Source organism: Pongo pygmaeus, chromosome 1, assembly GCF_028885625.2.
Source record: "Pongo pygmaeus isolate AG05252 chromosome 1, NHGRI_mPonPyg2-v2.0_pri, whole genome shotgun sequence".
Lineage (NCBI taxonomy): Eukaryota > Metazoa > Chordata > Mammalia > Primates > Hominidae > Pongo > Pongo pygmaeus.
Window position 1 is genome coordinate 75,583,401 of NC_072373.2, and position 22,125 is coordinate 75,605,525.

At 37.0% G+C, this 22,125-nt stretch overlaps 1 protein-coding gene and 1 pseudogene across 13 annotated transcripts in view; one reads left to right on the plus strand and one right to left on the minus strand.

The window, feature by feature from the left end:
* Window positions 1-22,125, minus strand: part of RABGAP1L (RAB GTPase activating protein 1 like) — an 852,978-nt gene that overhangs the window by 610,190 nt on the left and 220,663 nt on the right. For all 13 annotated transcript variants that reach the window (XM_054449610.2, XM_054449637.2, XM_054449629.2 and 10 more), the window contains one exon: window positions 14,646-14,739. In XM_054449610.2, coding sequence (XP_054305585.1) covers window positions 14,646-14,739 — 94 coding nt within the window. The remainder of the gene's footprint in view (window positions 1-14,645; window positions 14,740-22,125) is intronic.
* Window positions 17,683-18,618, plus strand: LOC129011657 (UAP56-interacting factor-like; annotated as a pseudogene).

Sequence of the window (22,125 nt, forward strand, 5' to 3'; positions counted from 1 at the left end):
TTCATCGGACTTCACCTATCAGCACTTGATTACATCTCCTTCTTGATAGACTTAGTTTACTTGATTTCTATCTTGATTCTCCTCCTACCTCACTGGTTGCACTTTCTTGGGCTCCTTTGCCTGATGCTCCTCATACTTCCAACTCCCAAACACTGGAGTGGTCGAGGGTGCAGTCTTTGGATGATGTCTTCATCTAAACTCACTCCGTAAGTAATCTCACCCATTTCATTCTAACAGCTTTAAAAACCATCTACATACTGATGACTCCCAAACTCATATTTCCTTCCCTATCTTTTCCTTGAACTCAATGTTATATGAAATTGATTAATGGACATAGTCACTTGGATGTCTTAAATGCATCTCAACATCTCCAAAATCTTTATTTTATCCTCCAAATCTCTCTTCTATATTTGAGTAAACAGTAAGTCTTCTAGTAGCTCAAGCCAAAAACTCTGACATCAGTGGCCAGTTATTTATTTTTCTCAGGCCACACAGAAAACAGAAGCAAATACAATCAGTACTCTCTTAAAATATATACAGAATCTGATCACAGAATCTGATCGCATGTCACCCTCTGCTACCAGCCTGGTGCAACACCTAATTATCTCTCCCCTGGATTATTTACAATAGCATTCCACCTATTCTGCCTGCTTCCGTCTTTGTTCCCTTACAATCCACTTTTCACTGGGCAGTCAGAATGATGTTTTCAAAATGGTTAAATCAAAATATCTCACCATGACAAGATCAAGACACAAATTAGTCAAGTAACATTCCCAGGGTTCAAGATGAAGCCAGATATAAGATAAATGAATCTATGTATAACCTAATGGAGAATATTACAACTTAGATTTCTTAAAACACTATATAAGACAAAAATAATTAATTACCAAATATAGATATATAAAATGTTCATAAAATTGGACAGAAATCTGTAGTGGTAAGAGATATTTCATCCAAAAATTTAGTCAATAAATATGAATTGAGCACCTACTATACTCTAGGAACTGTAGGAGATGTCTCTAAAACAACAGTGACTTTAAGGAGGTCATGTGCATTTGACACAACTTTGCAGGATAAGAAAAGTTAGTTAAGACAGAGTTACCTATAATAAATATTACAAAATAAAGAGAGAAAAATGAATATGCAAGGTATAATGAAGGAACTGTTCGGACAGGAGAAAAGAACACACTTCAAATAGCCATCTATATATAACACATAAATTTCCTTTTTTTTTTTCCTTTTTTGGTTTAGTGATACTATTCTTGCTTCAGCACCTACTAGCAGTTAAGACTCTGGGCTTTTTTTCTTTTTTGCCATTTATTTAAGGCACAATTTATACAGAGTAAAATACACGTTTTTAGTATACAATTCTGTGAGTTTTGACAAATGCATATAGGTGTGTGAGCACCACCATAACCAAGATATAGGATAGTTCCCTCATTCCCCCCATACCCAAATTCGCTGGACCCTCTTGTAGTCAATACCACCAGTCCTTAACAACTACTGACATGCTTCCTATAATGATAGTTTTGGCTTTTCCAGAATTTCATACAAATGGAATAACATAGTATTAAGTCACTTGACTTTGGCATAGGTCACTTAACATGATGCACTTGAGACCCATCAGTTGTAATGTATATCAATTCATTCTTTTAATTACTCAGTAGTATTCCATAGAATGAATATACCACAGTTGGTTGATCCATTTACTTTTGAAGGACATTTGGGTTGTTTGCAGTTTGGGGTAATTATGAAAAAGGCTATCATAAATATTCACATACAGGTCTTAAATTCACTTTGGTAAACACACAGCAGTGGGATTGGAATTGCTGGGGTGGTATAAGAAGGGTCTTCAATTTTGTAAAATACTATGCCATTTTCCAAAATGGCTGCACCATTTTGTATTTCCACCAGCAACATACGAGAGTTGCATTTGCTATGCTACGTTTTCAATATCTCCACATTCTTGTCAACACTTATTATTATCTGTCTTTGTAATGACGGACATCGTAGTGGGTATGAGGTGGTATCTCACTGTAGCTTTGACTGGCATTTCCCTGATGGTTAATGATATTGAGCATCTTTTTATGTGCTACTTGGCCATTTGTGGGTCTTCTTTAGAAAATGTCTGTTTAGATTGCGTGGCTCTATTTCTGAACTATCTTTTCTATGCCACTAATCTCAGTGTCTATCCTTGTAGCAATATTCTTTTGATTACTGTAGTTCTACAGTAAACCTAGAAATCAGGTAATATGCCTTCCCATTGTGTTCTTCACTTTCAAAATTGTTTTGGCTATTCTAGTTACTCTGCTTTTCTATACAAATTTTAAAATCAGCTTGTTGGTTGCTACCAAAAAATCTGCTGAGATTTTTATTGGAATTGCACTAATATTAAGATTAGTTTGGGAATAACTAAAATCTTAACAATATTGAGACTTTTTCATTCCATGAACATAGCATATATCTTCATTTATTTCTGTCTTCTTTGATGTCTTTGATTACCATTTTCTAGTATGTCAAAGTATATATCTAGCTCACAATTTGTTAGATTTCTATCTAATTTCATGGTTTTCTTTTATACTGCTTTTTTAAAATTTATTATTATTATTATACTTTAGGTTTTATGGTACATGTGCACAATGTGCAGGTTAGTTACATATGTATACATGTGCCATGCTGGTGTGCTGCACCCACTAACTTGTCATCTAGCATTAGGTATATCTCCCAATGCTATCCCTCCCCCCTCCCCCCTCCCCCCACCCCACAACAGTCCCCAGAGTGTGATGTTCCCCTTCCTGTGTCCATGTGTTCTCATTGTTCAATTCCCACCTATGAGTGAGAATATGCGGTCTTTGGTTTTTTGTTCTTGTGATAGTTTACTGAGAATGATGATTTCCAATTTCATCCATGTCCCTACAAAGGACATGAACTCATCATTTTTTATGGCTGCATAGTATTCCATGGTGTATATGTGCCACATTTTCTTAATCCAGTCTATCATTGTTGGACATTTGGGTTGGTTCCAAGTCTTTGTTATTGTGAATAATGCTGCAATAAACATATGTGGGCATGTGTCTTTATAGCAGCATGATATATAGTCCTTTGGGTATATACCCAGTAATGGGATGGCTGGGTCAAATGGTATTTCTAGTTCTAGATCCCTGAGGAATCGCCACACTGACTTCCACAATGGTTGAACTAGTTTACAGTCCCACCAACAGTGTCAAAGTGTTCCTATTTCTCCACATCCTCTCCAGCACCTGTTGTTTCCTGACTTTTTAATGATTGCCATTCTAACTGGTGTGAGATGGTATCTCATTGTGGTTTTGATTTGCATTTCTCTGATGGCCAGTGATGGTGAGCATTTTTTCATCTGTTTTTTGGCTGCACAAATGTCTTCTTTTGAGAAGTGTCTATTCATATCCTTTGCCCACTTTTTGATGGGGTTGTTTTTTTTCTTGTAAATTTGTTGGAGTTCATTGTAGATTCTGGATATTAGCCCTTTGTCAGATGAGTAGGTTGCGAAAATTTTCTCCCATTTTGTAGGTTGCCTGTTCACTCTGGTGGGTAGTTTCCTTTGCTGTGCAGAAGCTCTTTAGTTTAATTAGATCCCATTTGTCAATTTTGGCTTTTGTTGCCATTGCTTTTGGTGTTTTAGACATGAAGTCCTTGCCCATGCCTATGTGCTGAATGGTAATGCCTAGGTTTTCTTCTAGGGTTTTCATGGTTTTAGGTCTAACGTTTAAGTCTTTAATCCATCTTGAATTGATTTTTGTATAAGGTGTAAGGAAGGGATCCAGTTTCAGCTTTCTGCATATGGCTAGCCAGTTTTCCCAGCACCATTTATTAAATAGGGAATCCTTTCCCCATTGCTTGTTTTTCTCAGGTTTTTCAAAGATCAGATAGTTGTAGATATGCGGTATTATGTCTGAGGGCTCTGTTCTGTTCCATTGATCTATATCTCTTTTGGTACCAGTACCATGCTGTTTTGGTTACTGTAGCCTTGTAGTATAGTTTGAAGTCAGGTAGTGTGATGCCTCCAGCTTTGTTCTTTTGGCTTAGGATTGACTTGGCGATGCGGGCTCTTTTTTGGTTCCATATGAACTTTAAAGTAGTTTTTTCCAATTCTGTGAAGAAAGTCATTTGTAGCTTGATGGGGATGGCACTGAATCTGTAAATTACCTTGGGAAGGATGGCCATTTTCATGATGTTGATTCTTCCTACCCATGAGCATGGAATGTTCTTCCATTTGTTTGTATCCTCTTTTATTTCCTTGAGCAGTGGTTTTTAGTTCTCCTTGAAGAGGTCCTTCACATCCCTTGTGAGTTGGATTCCTAGGTATTTTATTCTCTTTGAAGCAATTGTGAATGGGAGTTCACTCATGATTTGGCTCTCTGTTTGTCTGTTGTTGGTGTATAAGAATGCTTGTGATTTTTATACATTGATTTTGTATTCTGAGACTTTGCTCAAGTTGCTCATCAGCTGAGATAATGGGGTTTTCTAGATATACATTCATGTCATCTGCAAACAGGGACAATTTGACTTCCTCTTTTCCTAATTGAATACCCTTTATTTCCTTCTCTTGCCTAATTGCCCTGGCCAGAACTTCCAACACTATGTTGAATAGGAGTGGTGAGAGAGGGCATCCCTGTCTTGTGCCAGTTTTCAAAGGGAATGCTTCCAGTTTTTGTCCATTCAGTATGATATTGGCTGTGGGTTTGTCATAGATAGCTCTTATTATTTTGAGATACGTCTCATCAATACCTAATTTATTGAGAGTTTTTAGCATGAAGGGTTGTTGAATCTTGTCAAAGGCCTTTTCTGCATCTATTGAGATAATCATGTGGTTTTTGTCTTTGGTTCTGTTTATATGCTGGATTACATTTATTGATTTGCGTATATTGAACCAGCCTTGCATCCCAGGGATGAAGCCCACTTGATCATAGTGGATAAGCTTTTTGATGTGCTGCTGGATTCAGTTTGCCAGTATTTTATTGAGAGTTTTTGCATCAGTGTTCATCAAGGATATTGGTCTAAAATTCTCTTTTTTTGTTGTGTCTCTGCCAGGCTTTGGTATCAGGATGATGTTGGCCTCATAAAATGAGTTAGGGAGGATTCCCTCTTTTTCTATTGATTGGAATAGTTTCAGAAGGAATGGTACCAGTTCCTCCTTGTACCTCTGGTAGAATTCGGCTGTGAATCCCTCTGGTCCTGGACTCTTTGTGGCTGGTAAGCTATTGATTATTGCCACAATTTCAGCTCCTGTTATTGGTCTATTCAGAGATTCAACTTCTTCCTGGTTTAGTCTTGGAAGAGTGTACGTGTCGAGGAATTTATCCATTTCTTCTAGATTTTGTAGTTTATTTGCGTAGAGGTGTTTGTAGTATTCTTTGATGGTAGTGTGTATTTCTGTGGGATTGGTGGTGATATCCTCTTTATCATTTTTTATTGCATCTATTTGATTCTTCTCTCTTTTTTTCTTTATTAGTCTTCCTAGCGGTCTATCAATTTTCTTGATCCTTTCAAAAAACCAGCTCCTGGATTCATTAATTTTTTGAAGGGTTTTTTGTGTCTCTATTTCCTTCAGTTCTGCTCTGATTTTAGTTATTTCTTGCCTTCTGCTAGCTTTTGAATGTGTTTGCTCTTGCTTTTCTAGTTCTTTTAATTGTGATGTTAGGGTGTCAATTTTAGATCTTTCCTGCTTTCTCTTGTGGGCATTTAGTGCTATAAATTTCCCTCTACACACTGCTTTGAATGTGTCCCAGAGATTCTGGTATGTTGTGTCTTGGTTCTTGTTGGTTTCAAAGAACATCTTTATTTCTGCCTTCATTTTGTTATGTACCCAGTAGTCATTCATGAGCAGGTTGTTCAGTTTCCATGTAGTTGAGCGGTTTTGAGTGAGATTCTTAATCCTGAGTTCTAGCTTGATTGCACTGTGATCTGAGAGATAGTTTGTTATAATGTCTGTTCTTTTACATTTGCTGAGGAGAGCTTTACTTCCAACTATGTGCTCAATTTTGGAATAGGTGTGGTGTGGTGCTGAAAAAAATGTACATTCTGTTGATTTGGGGTGGAGAGTTCTGTAGATGTCTATTAGGTCTGCTTGGTGCAGAGCTGAGTTCAATTCCTGGGTATCCTTGTTGACTTTCTGTCTCATTGATCTGTCTAATGTTGACAGTGGGGTGTTAAAGTCTCCCGTTATTATTGTGTGGGAGTCTAAGCCTCTTTGTAGGTCACTCAGGACTTGCTTTATGAATCTGGGTGCTCCTGTATTGGGTGCATATATATTTAGGATAGTTAGCTCTTCTCGTTGAATTGATCCCTTTACCATTATGTAATGGCCTTCTTTGTCTCTTTTGATCTTTGTTGGTTTAAAGTCTGTTTTATCAGAGACTAGGATTGCAACCCCTGCCTTTTTTTTGTTTTCCATTTGATTGGTAGATCTTCCTCCATCCTTTTATTTTGAGCCTATGTGTGTCTCTGCATGTGAGATGGGTTTCCTGAATACAGCACACTGATGGGTCTTGAGTCTTTATCCAATTTGCCAGTCTGTGTCTTTTAATTGGAGCATTTAGTCCATTTACATTTAAAGTTAATATTGTTATGTGTGAATTTGATCCTGTCATTATGATGTTAGCTGGTTATTTTGCTCATTAGTTGATGCGGTCTCTTCCTAGTCTCGATGATCTTTATATTTTGGCATGATTTTGCAGTGGCTGGTACCGGTTGTTCCTTTCCATGTTTAGCACTTCCTTCAGGAGCTCTTTTAGGGCAGGCCTGGTGGTGACAAAAATCTCTCAGCATTTGCTTGTCTGTAAAGTATTTTATTTCTCCTTCACTTATGAAGCTTAGTTTGGCTGGATATGAAATTCTGGGTTGAAAATTCTTTTCTTTAAGAAAGTTGAACATCGGCCCCCACTCTCTTCTGGCTTGTAGAGTTTCTGCTGAGAGATCAGCTGTTAGTCTGATGGGCTTCCCTTTGAGGGTAACCCGACCTTTCTCTCTGGCTGCCCTTAACATTTTTTCCTTCATTTCAACTTTGGTGAATCTGACAATGATGTGTCTTGGAGTTGCTCTTCTCGAGGAGTATCTTTGTGGCGTTCTCTGTATTTCCTGAATCTGAATGTTGGCCTACCTTGCTAGATTGGGGAAGTTCTCCTGGATAATATCCTGCAGAGTGTTTTCCAACTTGGTTCCATTCTCCCCGTCACTTTCAGGTACACCAATCAGACGTAGATTTGGTCTTTTCACATAGTCCCATATTTCTTGGAGGCTTTGTTCGTTTCTTTTTATTCTTTTTTCTCTAAACTTCCCTTCTCGCTTCATTTCATTCATTTCATCTTCCATCACTGATACCCTTTCTTCCAGTTGATCGCATCAGCTCCTGAGGCTTCTGCATTCTTCACGTAGTTCTCGAGCCTTGGTTTTCAGCTCCATCAGCTCCTTTAAGCACTTCTCTGTATTGGTTATTCTAGTTATACATTCTTCTAAATTTTTTTCAAAGTTTTCAACTTCTTTGCCTTTGGTTTGAATATCCTCCTGTAGCTCGGAGTAATTTGATCGTCTGAAGCCTTCTTCTCTCAGCTCGTAAAGTCATTCTCCGTCCAGCTTTGTTCCGTTGCTGATGAGGAACTGCGTTCCTTTGGAGGAGGAGAGGCGCTCTGCTTTTTAGAGTTTCCAGTTTTTCTGCTCTGTTTTTTCCCCATCTTTGTGGTTTTATCTACTTTTGGTCTTTGATGATGGTGATATACGGATGGGTTTTTGGTGTGGATGTCCTTTCTGTTCGTTAGTTTCCCTTCTAACAGACAGGACCCTCAGCTGCAGGTCTGTTGGAGTACCCGGCCGTGTGAGGTGTCAGTCTGCCCCTGCTGGGGGGTGCCTCCCAGTTAGGGTGCTCGGGGGTCAGGGGTCAGGGACCCACTTGAGGAGGCAGTCAGCCCGTTCTCAGATCTCCAGCTGCATGCTGGAGAACCACCGCTCTTTTCAAAGCTGTCAGACAGGGACATTTAAGTCTGCAGAGGTTACTGACTTTTTTTTGTCTGTGCCCTGCCCCCAGAGGTGGAGCCTACAGAGGCAGGCAGGCCTCCTTGAGCTGTGCTGGGCTCCACCCAGTTCGAGCTTCAGGGCTGCTTTGTTTACCTAAGCAAGCCTGGGCAATGGCGGGCACCCCTCCCCCAGCCTCGCTGCCGCCTTGCAGTTTGATCTCAGACTGCTGTGCTAGCAATCAGCGAGACTCCGTGGGCCTAGGACCCTCTGAGCCAGGTGCGGGATATAATCTCCTGGTGCGCCGTTTTTTAAGCCCGTCAGAAAAGCGCAGTATTCGGGTGGGAGTGACCCGATTTTCCAGGTGCCATCTGTCACCCCTTTCTTTGACTAGGAAAGGGAACTCCCTGACCCCTTGCGCTTCCCGAGTGAGACAATGCCTCGCCCTTCTTCGGCTCGCGCACACAGTGCGCGCACCCACTGTCCTGCGCCCACTGTCTGGCACTCCCTAGTGAGATGAACCCGGTACCTCAGATGAAAATGCAGAAATCACCCGTCTTCTGAGTCACTCACGCTGGGAGCTGTAGACCGGAGCTGTTCCTATTCGGCCATCTTGGCTCCTCCCTCTTATGGTGCTTTTTTGTTTCAAAACTTCTATTTCCAATTTTTCACTGCCAGTATATAGAAATGAAACTGATGTGCACATATTGATCTTGTATCTTTTAACACTGTAAAACTCATTTATTAGATCTAGGAGTTTTGTTTGTTTTGTAGATTCCTTGGGGTTTTCTACACAATCACATCTCTGCAAATAGAGACAATGTTATATTTTCCTTTCCAATCTTGTTTGCCTTTTATTTCTTTTTCTTGCCTATTACACTCGCTAAGACCTCTAGTACTAAGTTGATTAAGAGTCTTGAGAGTAGATATCCCTACCTTATTCCCAGTCTTGGGATTTGTCATTCTTAAGTTAGATGTTAGCTGCAGGTTTTTCATAGGTATCTTTTATCAGGTTAAGAAAGCTCCCTTGTATTCCTAGCTTGCTGAGAGGTTTTTTTGTTTTTTGGTTTTTTTAAATCAAGAATGAATGCTGAATTGGGTCAAATGCTTTTTCTGCATCTATTGAAATGATTATATGGTTTTTCTTCTTTAGCCTATTGATATAAGTGAATAACACTGATTTATTTTCAAATGTCAAAGCAGCCTTGCATTCCCAAAATACATCCCACATAGTCATGCAACATTATCCTTTTTTAAATTTATATATTGTTGGATTTGATATGCTAGGACTTGTTGAGGTTTTTTTAGTCTCTATTCATGAGGGACACTGGTCTGCAATTTTCTTTTTTGTAATATTTTCATCTGGTTTTGATATCATGGTAAGCAAATGACATAAATTAGCTGGAAAGTATTGCCTTTGCTTATATATTCTGGAAAATTTATGTAAAATTTATATATATTTTCCTTCCTTCCTTCTTTCCCTTCCTTCCTTCCTTTCCTTCCTTCCTTCTCTTTTTCTTTCTTTCTCTCTCTTCCTTTCTTTCCTTCTTTCTTTCTCTCTCTCTTTCCTTCCTTCTCTTTCTTTCTCTACCTCTCTCTGTCTTTCTCTCCTTCTTTCCTTCTTTCCTTTTCTTTAATTTACTTTACTTTACTCTACTTTCTGACAGAGTCTTGCTCTGTCACTGGCTGGATGCAGTGGTGCAATCTGAGCTCACTGCAACCTCTGCCTCCTCGGCTCAGGCAACTCTTGTGCCTCAGCCTCCCGAGTAGCTGAGATTACAGGTGCACACCACCATGCCTGGCTAATTTTTTTGGTATTTTTAGTAGAGACGAGGTTTCATTATGTTGGCTAGGATGGTCTCAAACTCATGACCTCAAGTGATCGGCTCACCTCAGCCTCCTGAAGTGCTGGGATTACAGGCATGAGCCACTGTGCCCAGTCTTATTTTTTCTTAAAGATTTGGTAGAATTTGCCAGTTTGGCCTCAAATTTTCTCTATTGAAAACTTTTAAACTATGAATTCAATTTTTTCAACTAATATAGGAGTATTCAGGTTATTTATTTCAAGTAAGCTTTGGCAATTTATGACTTTCAAGTGTTTGTCGATTTCACCTAAGCTTCTAAATTTATAGACAATGAGTTGCTTATAATATTCTTTTATATCCTTGTAATGTCTGTAGTGATTTGTAATGATGTAGTCTCTTTGATTCTTGTATCTCTGTTTTCTCTCTCCCTTGTTTTTCTTTATCAGTCTAGTTAGATGGTTATCTTTATCAAATATATTAATCTTTATAAAAATCAGCTTCAGTTTGACTGATTTTCTGTAGTGTTCTTCTCAATTCCATTTATTTCTGTTCTTATTTCCTTGCTTCTGCTTGCTTTGGGTTTTTCTCTTTTTTCCTAGTATCTAAAGATAGAAGCTTAGATCACTGACAGACTTGTTTTCTAGTATAATATGCCATGAATTTTAAATCTATTTTGAAATAAGAGCATGCAAAGGCAAAAAAGAAAAGCATAATATTTTTTCTATATTAAATTTTGTTTATAGTTTTAGAATATTAACTGCCATGTAGAAAATGTAATGAATAAATAATTTAAAATCAAAAGAAACTTGACTGACAAAAATCCAATGTCTGTCTCTACTTCCCTTCCCAAACATTCTCACCTTGCCATTTCTCCCAATAAGCATGTGGACTTTTAACTAAATTTCATCTAAGAATCAAGAAAGTGAGATGTTTGTACATACTCTCTTTAATGAAAGAGCCCAGACTGTTATTGTAAATTCCTCAAGAATGGTGATATAATCCCAAACCATAAAAAGACAATAAAAATTAAGGTATTTTCTCAATCTAAGGGCTAGGAAAAAGAAAAACAAAACACACAAAAAAACTTTGCAAACATTATTCCATTTCTGAAAGACAAAGTGTGCATACATGAGCAAGTTTATAAAAGCTTCACTGGAAAAATGGAACCCAAAAATGTTAAATAACTTGTGCAAGCTACCTATCAAGTTAGCACTACAACTGGAAGTCTAATTCAGTTCTGAGTTTAAGCATAACGTATTTTTCCCATTAAATTATATTCCCCTTCCACAGATCTTATCAACTTGAAATTATTTTGCTTTTGGGAGTAAATTATGGACAAGAAGAAACATCTTATCCAAAGAAAATTAGTTTCTACAATACCTATATATATTGATATCTAAGAGCTGTTTTGCTGATTAATTTCAACTGGAGTATAAGGTATTAGTTTTAGGTGTTGTGTATTTTGCTATACTAGAAAGAATGTGTTGGTCCCGTAAAAAGTAAGCACCCAATTCTCAGTAATGAGAGATCCAGTAAGAAGGGAGCCCTTGTTTTATGAAGCGGCCACAATGGAAGACTATGCCCCTGTTCTTCACCAGAGAATCAGGGAAAAATAAATTCTAGCCAGAGAGTAGAGCTGCCGCAGGAGACACGTTGCTTATTTCTATGGTGCATGGAGGTCCATGTAAATTCCTAAGCCTTCCCCCAGCAAATAACTTGAAGTGGGAAAGGAAGAAACCATGTAACAGTAGAAGCCAAGCTGTGGTATCAATGCATATGCTACCATTATATCTGATGCTATCAATCACATCCATATGGTTGGACCATAAAAATACACTTTCAGACCAAAGATAAAGAAGATTAGGACAAGTTGTTGGTGCTGTTTTTTTTTTTTTCTTATCAGTGCTCCTAATAAATAAATCTCTATCGAAAAACATTGGGTATTAGGAAAGCCTAATTCAACTGGACCAGATAAATGGGTAAATGAGAATTAGGCCCATCTTTTACCCTTTTGTATTCATTTACCCACTGCCTATCAGCTACAAGTCCACCCTTCTGTATTCTGCTCAAAGATGTAAGGGCTGAGAATCTGCAGACTACATATCCCAAACTCCCTTGCCCACTGGCTTCCAGGTTAGGTTCTGCCCATGAGTAATAGTCATGTACAGTTGGAAGGCAGAAGAATGGAAGAAGGAATTCCATTGCCAGCACCAACTATACCATTAACTCCTGAAAAATACTAATACTAGCCAGGCTAACAAGTACCAGCACCAATGATGTGGCCCTCCCCACCTGCTCCAAGATCTGGGTATCTCTTCAGAAATGTGGAGCTAAACAGTTGTCCCCTGCCCTGACAGTTCTTTCTAAACACTAGCTGCTATGAGGATCCTCATAACTCTAAGCAACCAGGATGCAGCCCTCTTCAGAGATCCCTGCATCAGCTCCTCAGACCTCCTCTGAGTTCCTAGACTCTGGTAACAATACTTCTTTCATTTTATTTCTCCAGTCCTATAGGCCATAGCTGTTTCCTACTACTTGGGTTACTCCAATCATAATGCCTCCTTTCTGCTCTCTCAACCTTCTAACACATTGTAAGCCAATTATCTGCATTAAAATGCTTCTGTTTAAAAAGTTTAGCATGCTTCCTGTTTCCCAGCCTAGTCTGAGACTGAAAAAGTCATCTGCCTCTAACTAGAACATACTCTCCCATCTCACTTCCTGCCGCTCTCCATCCCCCATTGAAACTGTCCTAACTCAGGACCATCTAAAAAGAGAACTGTTCATCTTAAAGTAAAGGAAGAGAGTAACCCTAAATAAAACAGATAAAAACATATGAGATAGATTTAGGTGGACAATGCTTGCAAAAGAGTAAATTAGATCCTGGATATAGTGTGGGGTAAAATTGTGTAAGATTTTTGAAATGGACAAAATGATTACTGAACATCATTTCAACAGAATGGCTGGAACATCCGGGAATTGGGTGACAACATAGAAGTGTGTGTCTTTGTCCTTGACTAGGCTAGTTTACAACTCTCAACATATATAACATAATGGCAATGCAAAATTTACTGTCCATAGCTAAGCAAATGACTCCCATTCATGGTAGTGCAAATGAATTGCCAGGTAAAGAAAATAAATCTCTAAATCAAATCTTTATTTTGATTGGCTCTAATACCTTATTGGTGCTCCATGTGAAAATAAAACCTAAAAGCTGTTGGAATAAAAAAAAACAACAACACTTTAAGTTTTGAGAGAGATGTGACTGTTATCTGAGTCACATATGGTTACAACTTCTGTTCTTGGATTATACATTAAATCACATTTTTCTTGTTTTGTACAATAACTAGAGAAAATTAAATGATGTCAAGGACCAAAACCTCCTGCCTTCTTCATTAATGACCCTTGTTCTAGATTAACATCCCTTTTGTCATTCTGCTTCACTTAGACCAGATAACAGAAAACCTATGATTACTGTACCCTCTATAAAAAAAGTTAAAAAAATTTTTTAACATCCCCCTGCCAAAAAAAGCACTGCCTATAACCAACCAAACTGCTGTAACTATGCACCAGCCCTGTATGAATAATGTCATAATCCTGCTAAAAACTCCTGTGCCTCTGCCTATATAAATGAAATCTTAACTTCCCTACTTTGGACCACTGACTGCATTCCTTTAGAGGTGGTGTTTCTGGGTGGTCCATGCTCATATTTGGCTATTGAACAAATTACCTTTAAATTAGATTCTGACCCTTTTGATTATTTTATGTTGACATTCATTAATGAGTTAAATAAATTCTCTGAAATGTGTTCATTTTATGTGATATGTATAAGGATAAATAAAATGAAATTTTCTTTGCTTAAAAAGGAGAAGCAGCTGGCCATTTAGGGTTTATCTACTTAAAAACAATAACAGGCCCAATACTTTGGTCCAAATTTGCTAAACCTAATCTCCAGATTTTACAATGAAAAATCATCAGTATTCCAACCGTTGGAACTGTAAATACGTATATCCTAAATTACAACTAAGGAAACTCTCAGGATGCATACAGACTATCATAAGGAGCATCCACTTTTCTCTTGAAAAGAGAAAAGAGGTTTAAATTATTCTTTCTTCTACTGAACTGTGAAATTCTGCCCAGACTTTGTAGTCTCCCCTGGACTACCCGCATGCATGTAATCTGATATGCATATTCAACAATAAATTGAATTTCTATGTCTATACTAATATGGGGAAGTATTTTGTTGGCAGGATTTTTTCATTATACCAACATATGATAGTCATAATTACCCTTTTAAAAAATGTATTTATCATAAATATAAAAAGTACTTAATATAATAAATATAAAGAGTACTTTTTTGTGATTCCACATAAAATACGCCAAAATTTAAAGTAATAGTTTTAGTCAGAAAGAATGAAACAAGCTGTGTCAGTTAACAATCAGCATAAAATGATAAATTCTAAACTATACAGCCCATTTTAGTGGTAATAAACTTGTTTTTTAAAAAATGTCACCCTTTAACAGTAGACATTTAAATGCATTGGCAATATAGCATAAAATTGACTGTGCTAAATGATGTGAAATAATAAGACAAATAATAAGGTCTGAGTGAAATAATAAGACAAAGACATCTTCTAAAAGCAAGTTAAATAAAACCATACTTGGGGGGAAGACCTAGCCAAACATAAAGAGTATCTATAAATTATATTTTAATTTTTAAGTTTTTAAACAAAATTAAGATATTAAGACAGATTTTAATGTTAATCCTTTAAAACCTATTTTAACACAAAGATTTTAATACAACAAATTAACATCAACTATGTAAATATAGAATTTTCAGTATGAAAAATAAAATTTTACCATTTTCCTAGCAATTCTCCCCAAGAATATAGGATCTTCTCAGGACAGTCCTTAGACACATCACCTGTTCCACTTGAGAGTTCATTATCACTCTCTGCAGAAGAAATGCAAAAACCAACAAACATTATTTTATGTATTACAGTAGATACTTTATATATCATACAACAAGAAACATGACTCCGTGTCTAATAAACCAGCTTCTCTTCATGTTATTACATGCATTGCAAAAATAACAGTAAGAACTTCATTAATTTATCTTCAGTGCCTAGATATTTTAAAAGAACAAACTTTTATGAAAATCTCATATACAGTTTACATAACATGAAATTGAAAATACCTATAAATAAATAGCTGTATCCAAAGAGTAATGTTTAAAGGCTAATGGTAGCACAACTGAAAATTCCTATATGGTGTTCTACTCACCAGATATTCTCAAATTTTATTAATGGGACCAACAAATATAAAAATTAAGGGTCAAACATATATACCTAAATATAACACGGAGAAACATATATATTATGATATAAACACACAAACAACCAGAAATGTTAAAAAAAAAAAAAAAAAGAAAAAAAAAGTTAGGTTTCTTAAGATGTATTCCTAAAAAAAAAAAAAAAAAAGATATTTTTAACTAAAGGAAAATTGAAACTGGCCTTTTTATATGGCAATTTTACAAAACACCTCAAAATGTAAAATAATAGTTTAAGAAAGAATATGGGTTGATTTACAGTTTATAATCGGTGGTGAAAACGACCAATACTAAACTCTATAAACCTTTTAAGCAGTAGCAGAGGTAGTAGAGAAAGGAAAGAAAGAACAATAGACACAATTTACCTATTATAAAATAGTCTTTGACACAGTACTACATAAGAAAAGGCTGGAGAAGTACTATTGGAATAAAATAAGATAGCTGAAAATCTATCTGGCAGATAACAAGTACCAAAGTTTTATCAACACTGTGACAGTATAATAGGGACTAGCATTTAGTGGCTCCCACGGGGATCTGTATTAAGAACAGTGGTATTACTTAGCATACCACAAAATCCAATGATCCAAGTATATGCAACATCAGAAAACATTAACGTAATAAGTAATGGTTTATTTGGCCAGGTTAAAACATTAGGTCATAGCCATACAAAAAGATTTGATGACATATTTAGTAAAATATAACCAAAATATGCCCACATACAGAGACAAATGTTTCATCATCTTTAAAGCAATACTAGGTAAATAAGAATTATAAGGGACATTTAATGCAAAAAGTGAACATCATTCTGGTAATTAAAATGAAGGCAAAGAGAGTACACACTAGCATGACTGTTCTAGAAATACCTCACATAAGCAACTGTATGAAGCTTGTAATAAGTTCATAATGAAAATAACAGATATTTTAAAAGTTAAAGCAAATCAAATATTACTACTATAGAAGTAATGTAAATAGAAACAACTGAATGATATAAACAGAAACAACTAAAGCTTTAGTGTTACAATACCCTGAGGAACTATCCCATGTAAACAACTATCTTTTATAATATTTATAATTTCTTATTTAAACTGAGGCACTTTTTATAGTGAAAGCAGACTATTAAAAATTATTCTTGGTCAAGTGCGGTGGCTCAGGCCTGTAATCTCAGCACTTTAGGAGGGCTTGAGCTCAGGAGTTTGAGACCACCCTGGGCAACATGGTAAAACCCTGTCTCTATCAAAATTACAAAAAATTAGCTGGGCATGGTGGCCTACTCCCATAGTCCCAGCTACTCAGGAGGCTGAGATAGGAGGATCACTTGAGCCTGGGAGGCCACGGTTGTAGTGACCCAAGATTGTGCCACTGCACTCCAGCCTGAGTGACAGAGTGAGACCTCATCTCAAAAAAAAAAAAATTATTCTGGAAGACAGGTTAAACTTAGACTATGTCACACAAACAAGGACTGATAGTTGGCCCACTTGTAAACTGGTACCAAGTATAGGTACTTATAAATTGGTATTCAATTAAGCAGCATCCAAGATCATCCCATCTAATACTCTATTCTGATCCACAGTAACTAATAATATGCCAAATATTTCAGGCTATTTGATGATGTTGTACATGCCAAATTAGAGACCAAAATCTAGGAACACAATGAAAACAAAAAAGAGAAAAGGAAATAAACATTCCTGGATATTATAAATCTTGATTATAATAAAAATTAGACAATAATACTGATGACAGAAAATCTTTCAAATTCATAATACTCTTGTTGGTAAATGAATTCCTAAGCATAAGAACAAAATCAAGATACCATTAAAAAGATTTAAAAATCTGACTATCTATAATTTTAAAAAATCTATGATGGTATACAGTATGTATATTTTTTAAAAGCAAAAAAATTTCCAACATTTGACAAATGGCTATTTTCACTAATATACCACAATCTTACTAATCAATAGAATAAAGAAAAATCCAACAGAAAACTGAGCTAAGGATATCAACACAGTACAAGTCACAATATGTAAAACATGACTAAAATAAAAATGTTATAGAAAACCCCACTTCATGAATCTTTTAAATGCAAATTAAAACAATGAAACATATCTACCAATTACATTGACAGAGAGTATAAAAATTGATAATACCTAGTTTTCCTAAAAGCATAAGGAAACAGGCAAGAAGGCTGATGTTTAAATAAGAACAATCTTTTTGAATTTATTAAGATGCTAAGTTAATACATCATTTGATCAAATTTATTCTCCAGAAACACATACTTGAAAGACATATTTGTAACAGGATTTTTAGTGTATCACTGCTTGTAATAGTAAGAAACTGAACTATCAGCAATCCATCAATATGCTTTACTAACTAAATTATGGTATATTCAAGAGTATTCCAGAGAACACTATCAAGTAATCTAAAGGAACGGGATAAATTGGTCTATGCTGGCAACCACGGGTGGGAGGACAAGGATGCTGCCTGGCAGTCTGCTTGCGTGCGTGCATGAGAGGTGGCAGGCCTCCAACTCTGGCCTTCCGCACTGACTGTTCTAGCACCACGTTTCCAGCCATGAACCAGTGTGGTACCCAGTTGGTAGAAGCCACAGTGACCTTGTCACAGCTGCTGAAAGCCTGCAGCAACAAACACCTTGACAAAATTGGTGTGTCTTTGGATGGTGTCATCAAACCAAATTCAAAGAAAGAAAAAAAGCAGAATTTTCCAAAACTAAACAGAAGACTCCAGCAATTTAGGATGAGAATACAATGGGTACTCCAACAGAATTCTGGTTTTGGTAAAACCAGTCTAAGCTGCAGAGGAAGAGTAATGCCTGGAAAGAGACATCCTCATGGATAATCACCGTACTTGCAGTTAGAAAATCATCTGGAATTGGAAAAGGAATTAGTCCTATGTATGAACTGTCCACATCTAAGTGACAAGAATACAGAACACTATTTTCCAGTGTTAAAAAGAAAGGCAAGCCTTCTGAAACAAAATGAAGTGCATAGGAAACCAGCTGCAGTTCTCAAGAGACCTAACCAGCTAAACAGAAAAAATAACATTATGGCCAATTTTACCAGGAGAGGAAATAAATTAAGCCATCAGAAAGACACTTCACAGGTAACTTTTCTTTTCAGAAGAGGCCTGAAGAAGGTTCAGGCCCAGTTGAACATGGAACAACTGCTAGATGATGTAGTAGCAAAGAGAACTAGTCAATGCCAGACTTCTAACACAAACGCAGGAATCTGACTGTATCTATTGATAACCCTGGAGCAGTACAATGCCCAGCAACTGAGAAACCATGATTAATTCATACTGCTATACCTTCATTCTTTAAAACATGGCAGCAAGAGAATGTAAAGAAAGTTCTAATGGGTGTTCCCCTACAATTTGACATAGTGTTGGAAAACAGAGATGGCTTTCAATGAGCAGTTTGGGATCCTGAGAAAACAAAGAGCGACTCTCACATATAACAAAGGAGGGAGTCACTTTTTAACTGTGGAATAAATCCCATGTTACAGGGACTATTGTGTGACGACTGTGTTTGAAAAGCTGAATTGCTTGAAGAGTTCTTCACAGAAATTCAGAAACTTTACTTCAAAATATTTATAAGGCTAAATAACACTTACTTATTTTTCAAGGTTTAAAAAAAAGGATAAAATAATGCCCTGAAAGAATAACAGGGAGTATATGTATCTGTTTTTAGACTTCACAAATGGCTCAGGCAGAACCATTATCTGTTTGACTTCTTTAGTTCCTTGAGCAGAAGAAAATGGCAGAAAGATATTGCTAGTGCTAAACATTTTTGTTTTGTTTTTTTCTGGAGATGAAGTCTGGCTCTGTCGCCCAGGCTGGAGTGCAGCGGCACCATCTCGGCTCACTGCAACCTTCACCTTCTGGGTTCAAGTGATTCTCCTGTCTCAGCCTCCAAAGTAGCTGGGACTACAGAGGCCCGCCACCAAACCCGGCTAATTCTTTATATTTTTAGTAGAGATGAGGTTTCCCCATTTTGGCCAGGTGGGTCTCAAACTCCTGACCTCAAGTGATCTGTTCACCTCAGCCTCCCAAAGTGCTGGGATTACAGGCGTGAGCCACTGCACCCAGCCTAGTGCTGAACTTTTGATAAGAAATGTGGTTGCAGGAATTAGTCTCAGTTTAAAATGTTGGTGTTTAAAGGCTGTAAATGCATATTTACAAAGTTGTCCAACAGGGCCTTGGAGGACAAGGTGCAATGTAAAAATCTGAAAATTTGGTTAGTAAAAGAAAGCATAAGAGGAAGTAGTAACTTGAAGGACAGATAACTGAGATGAAAACTCAAAACTCAGGTCCTAGGTATACTGTTTGGATTTAGTGTAGTCTTGGGTCTAGTGTCCACAAATAATTCCTCAAATGATGTTTAGAAGAATTACAATTATTAAAATGAATTCAGTACCTGGATATTTTCATAGTAAAATTAATAGCCATGAAGTGCTGGACTTCTTACTTGAGAAGTTAAATTTTATAAGCTTTAGAGCTTGTTAAATTAAATGATGTATACCTCCAAAGACAAAAATATACTGGTATTTGTGACCAAAAAAAAAAAATCAAAATTTATAATAGAGTTACATTGTAACCTTGTTGTTTACCTTTCACTCTGATTTCTTGTATGGTATAAATTAAAGTTCAGAGGGCAGAGTAAGATGCAGAATACAAGCCTACACCAATCACACCCCCACACTCCCGGGAACACCAAATTTTAAAAACCATCTGCACACAGAAAACACAACCAAAAAAGAGAATTTTAGACCAATATCCTTGATGAACACTGATGCAAAAATCCTCAATAAAATACTGGCAAACCGAATCCAGCAGCACATCAAAAAGCTTATCCACCATGATCAAGTGGGCTTCATCCCTGGGATGCAAGGCTGGTTCAATATACGCAAATCAATAAATGTAATCCAGCATATAAACAGAACCAAAGACAGAAACCACATGATTATCTCAATAGATGCAGAAAAGGCCTTTGACAAAATTCAACAACGCTTCATACTAAAAACTCTCAATAAATTAGGTATCGATGGGACGTATCTCAAAATAATAAGAGCTATCTATGACAAACCCACAGCCAATATCATACCGAATGGGCAAAAACTGGAAGCATTCCCTTTGAAAACTGGCACAAGACAGGGATGCCCTCTCTCACCACTCCTATTCAACATAGTGTTGGAAGTTCTGGCCAGGGCAATTACGCAGGAGAAGGAAATAAAGGGTATTCAATTAGGAAAAGAGGAAGTCAAATTGTCCCTGTTTCCAGATGACATGACTGTATATCTAGAAAACCCCATTGTCTCAGCCCAAAATCTCCTTAAGCTGATAAGCAACTTCAGCAAAGTCTCAGAATACAAAATCAATGTACAAAAATCACAAGCATTTTTATACACCAATAACAGACAGAGAGCCAAATCATGAGTGAACTCCCATTCACAATTGCTTCAAAGAAAATAAAATACTTAGGAATCCAACTTACAAGGGACGTGAAGGACCTCTTCAAGGAGAACTACAAACCACTGCTCAAGGAAATAAAAGAGGATACAAACAAATGGAAGAACATTCCATGCTCATGGGTAGGAAGAATCAACATCGTGAAAATGGCCATACTGCCCAAGGTAATTTATAGATTCAATGCCATCCCCATCAAGCTACCAATGACTTTCTTCACAGAATTGGAAAAAACCACCTTAAAGTTCATATGGAACCAAAAAAGAGCCTGCATCACCAAGTCAATCATAAGTCAAAAGAACAAAGCTGGAGGCATCACACTACCTGACTTCAAACTATACTACAAGGCTACAGTAACCAAAACAGCATGGTACTGGTACCAAAACAGAGATATAGATCAATGGAACAGAACAGAGCCCTCAGACATAACACCGCATATCTACAACTATCTGATCTTTGAAAAACCTGAGAAAAACAAGCAATGGGGAAAGGATTCCCTATTTAATAAATGGTGCTGGGAAAACTGGCTAGCCATATGTAGAAAGCTGAAACTGGATCCCTTCCTTACACCTTATACAAAAATTAATTCGAGATGGATTAAAGACTTAAACGTTAGACCTAAAACCATAAAAACCCTAGAAGAAAACCTAGGCATTACCATTCAGGACATAGGCATGGGCAAGGACTTCATGTCTGAAACACCAAAAGCAATGGCAACAAAAGGCAAAATTGACAAATGGGATCTAATTAAACTAAAGAGCTTCTGCACAGCAAAAGAAACTACCATCAGAGTGAACAAGCAACCTACAGAATGGGAGAAAATTTTCGCAACCTACTCATCTGACAAAGGGCTAATATCCAGAATCTACAATGAACTCAAACAAATCTACAAGAAAAAAACAAACAACCCCATCAAAAAGTGGATGAAGGATATGAACAGACACTTCTCAAAAGAAGACGTCTATGCAGCCAAAAAAACACATGAAAAAATGCTCACCATCACTGGCTATCAGAGAAATGCAAATCAAAACCACAATGAGATACCATCTCACACTAGTTAGAATGGCGATCATTAAAAAGTCAGGAAACAACAGATGCTGGAGAGGATGTGGAGAAATAGGAACACTTTTACACTGTTGGTGGGACCGTAAACTAGTTCAACCATTGTGGAAGTCAGTGTGGCGATTCCTCAGGGATCTAGAACTAGAAATTCCATTTCACCCACCCATCCCATTACTGGGTATATACCCAAAGGATTATAAATCATGCTGCTATAAAGACACATGCACACGTATGTTTATTGCGGCACTATTCACAATAGCAAAGACTTGGAACCAACCCAAATGTTCAACAATGATAGACTGGATTAAGAAAATGTGGCACATATACACCATGGAATACTATGCAGCTATAAAAAATGATGAGTTCATGTCCTTTGTAGGGACATGGATGAAATTGGAAATCATCATTCTCAGTAAACTATCGCAAGGACAAAAAAACAAACACCGCATGTTCTCACTCATAGATGGGAAT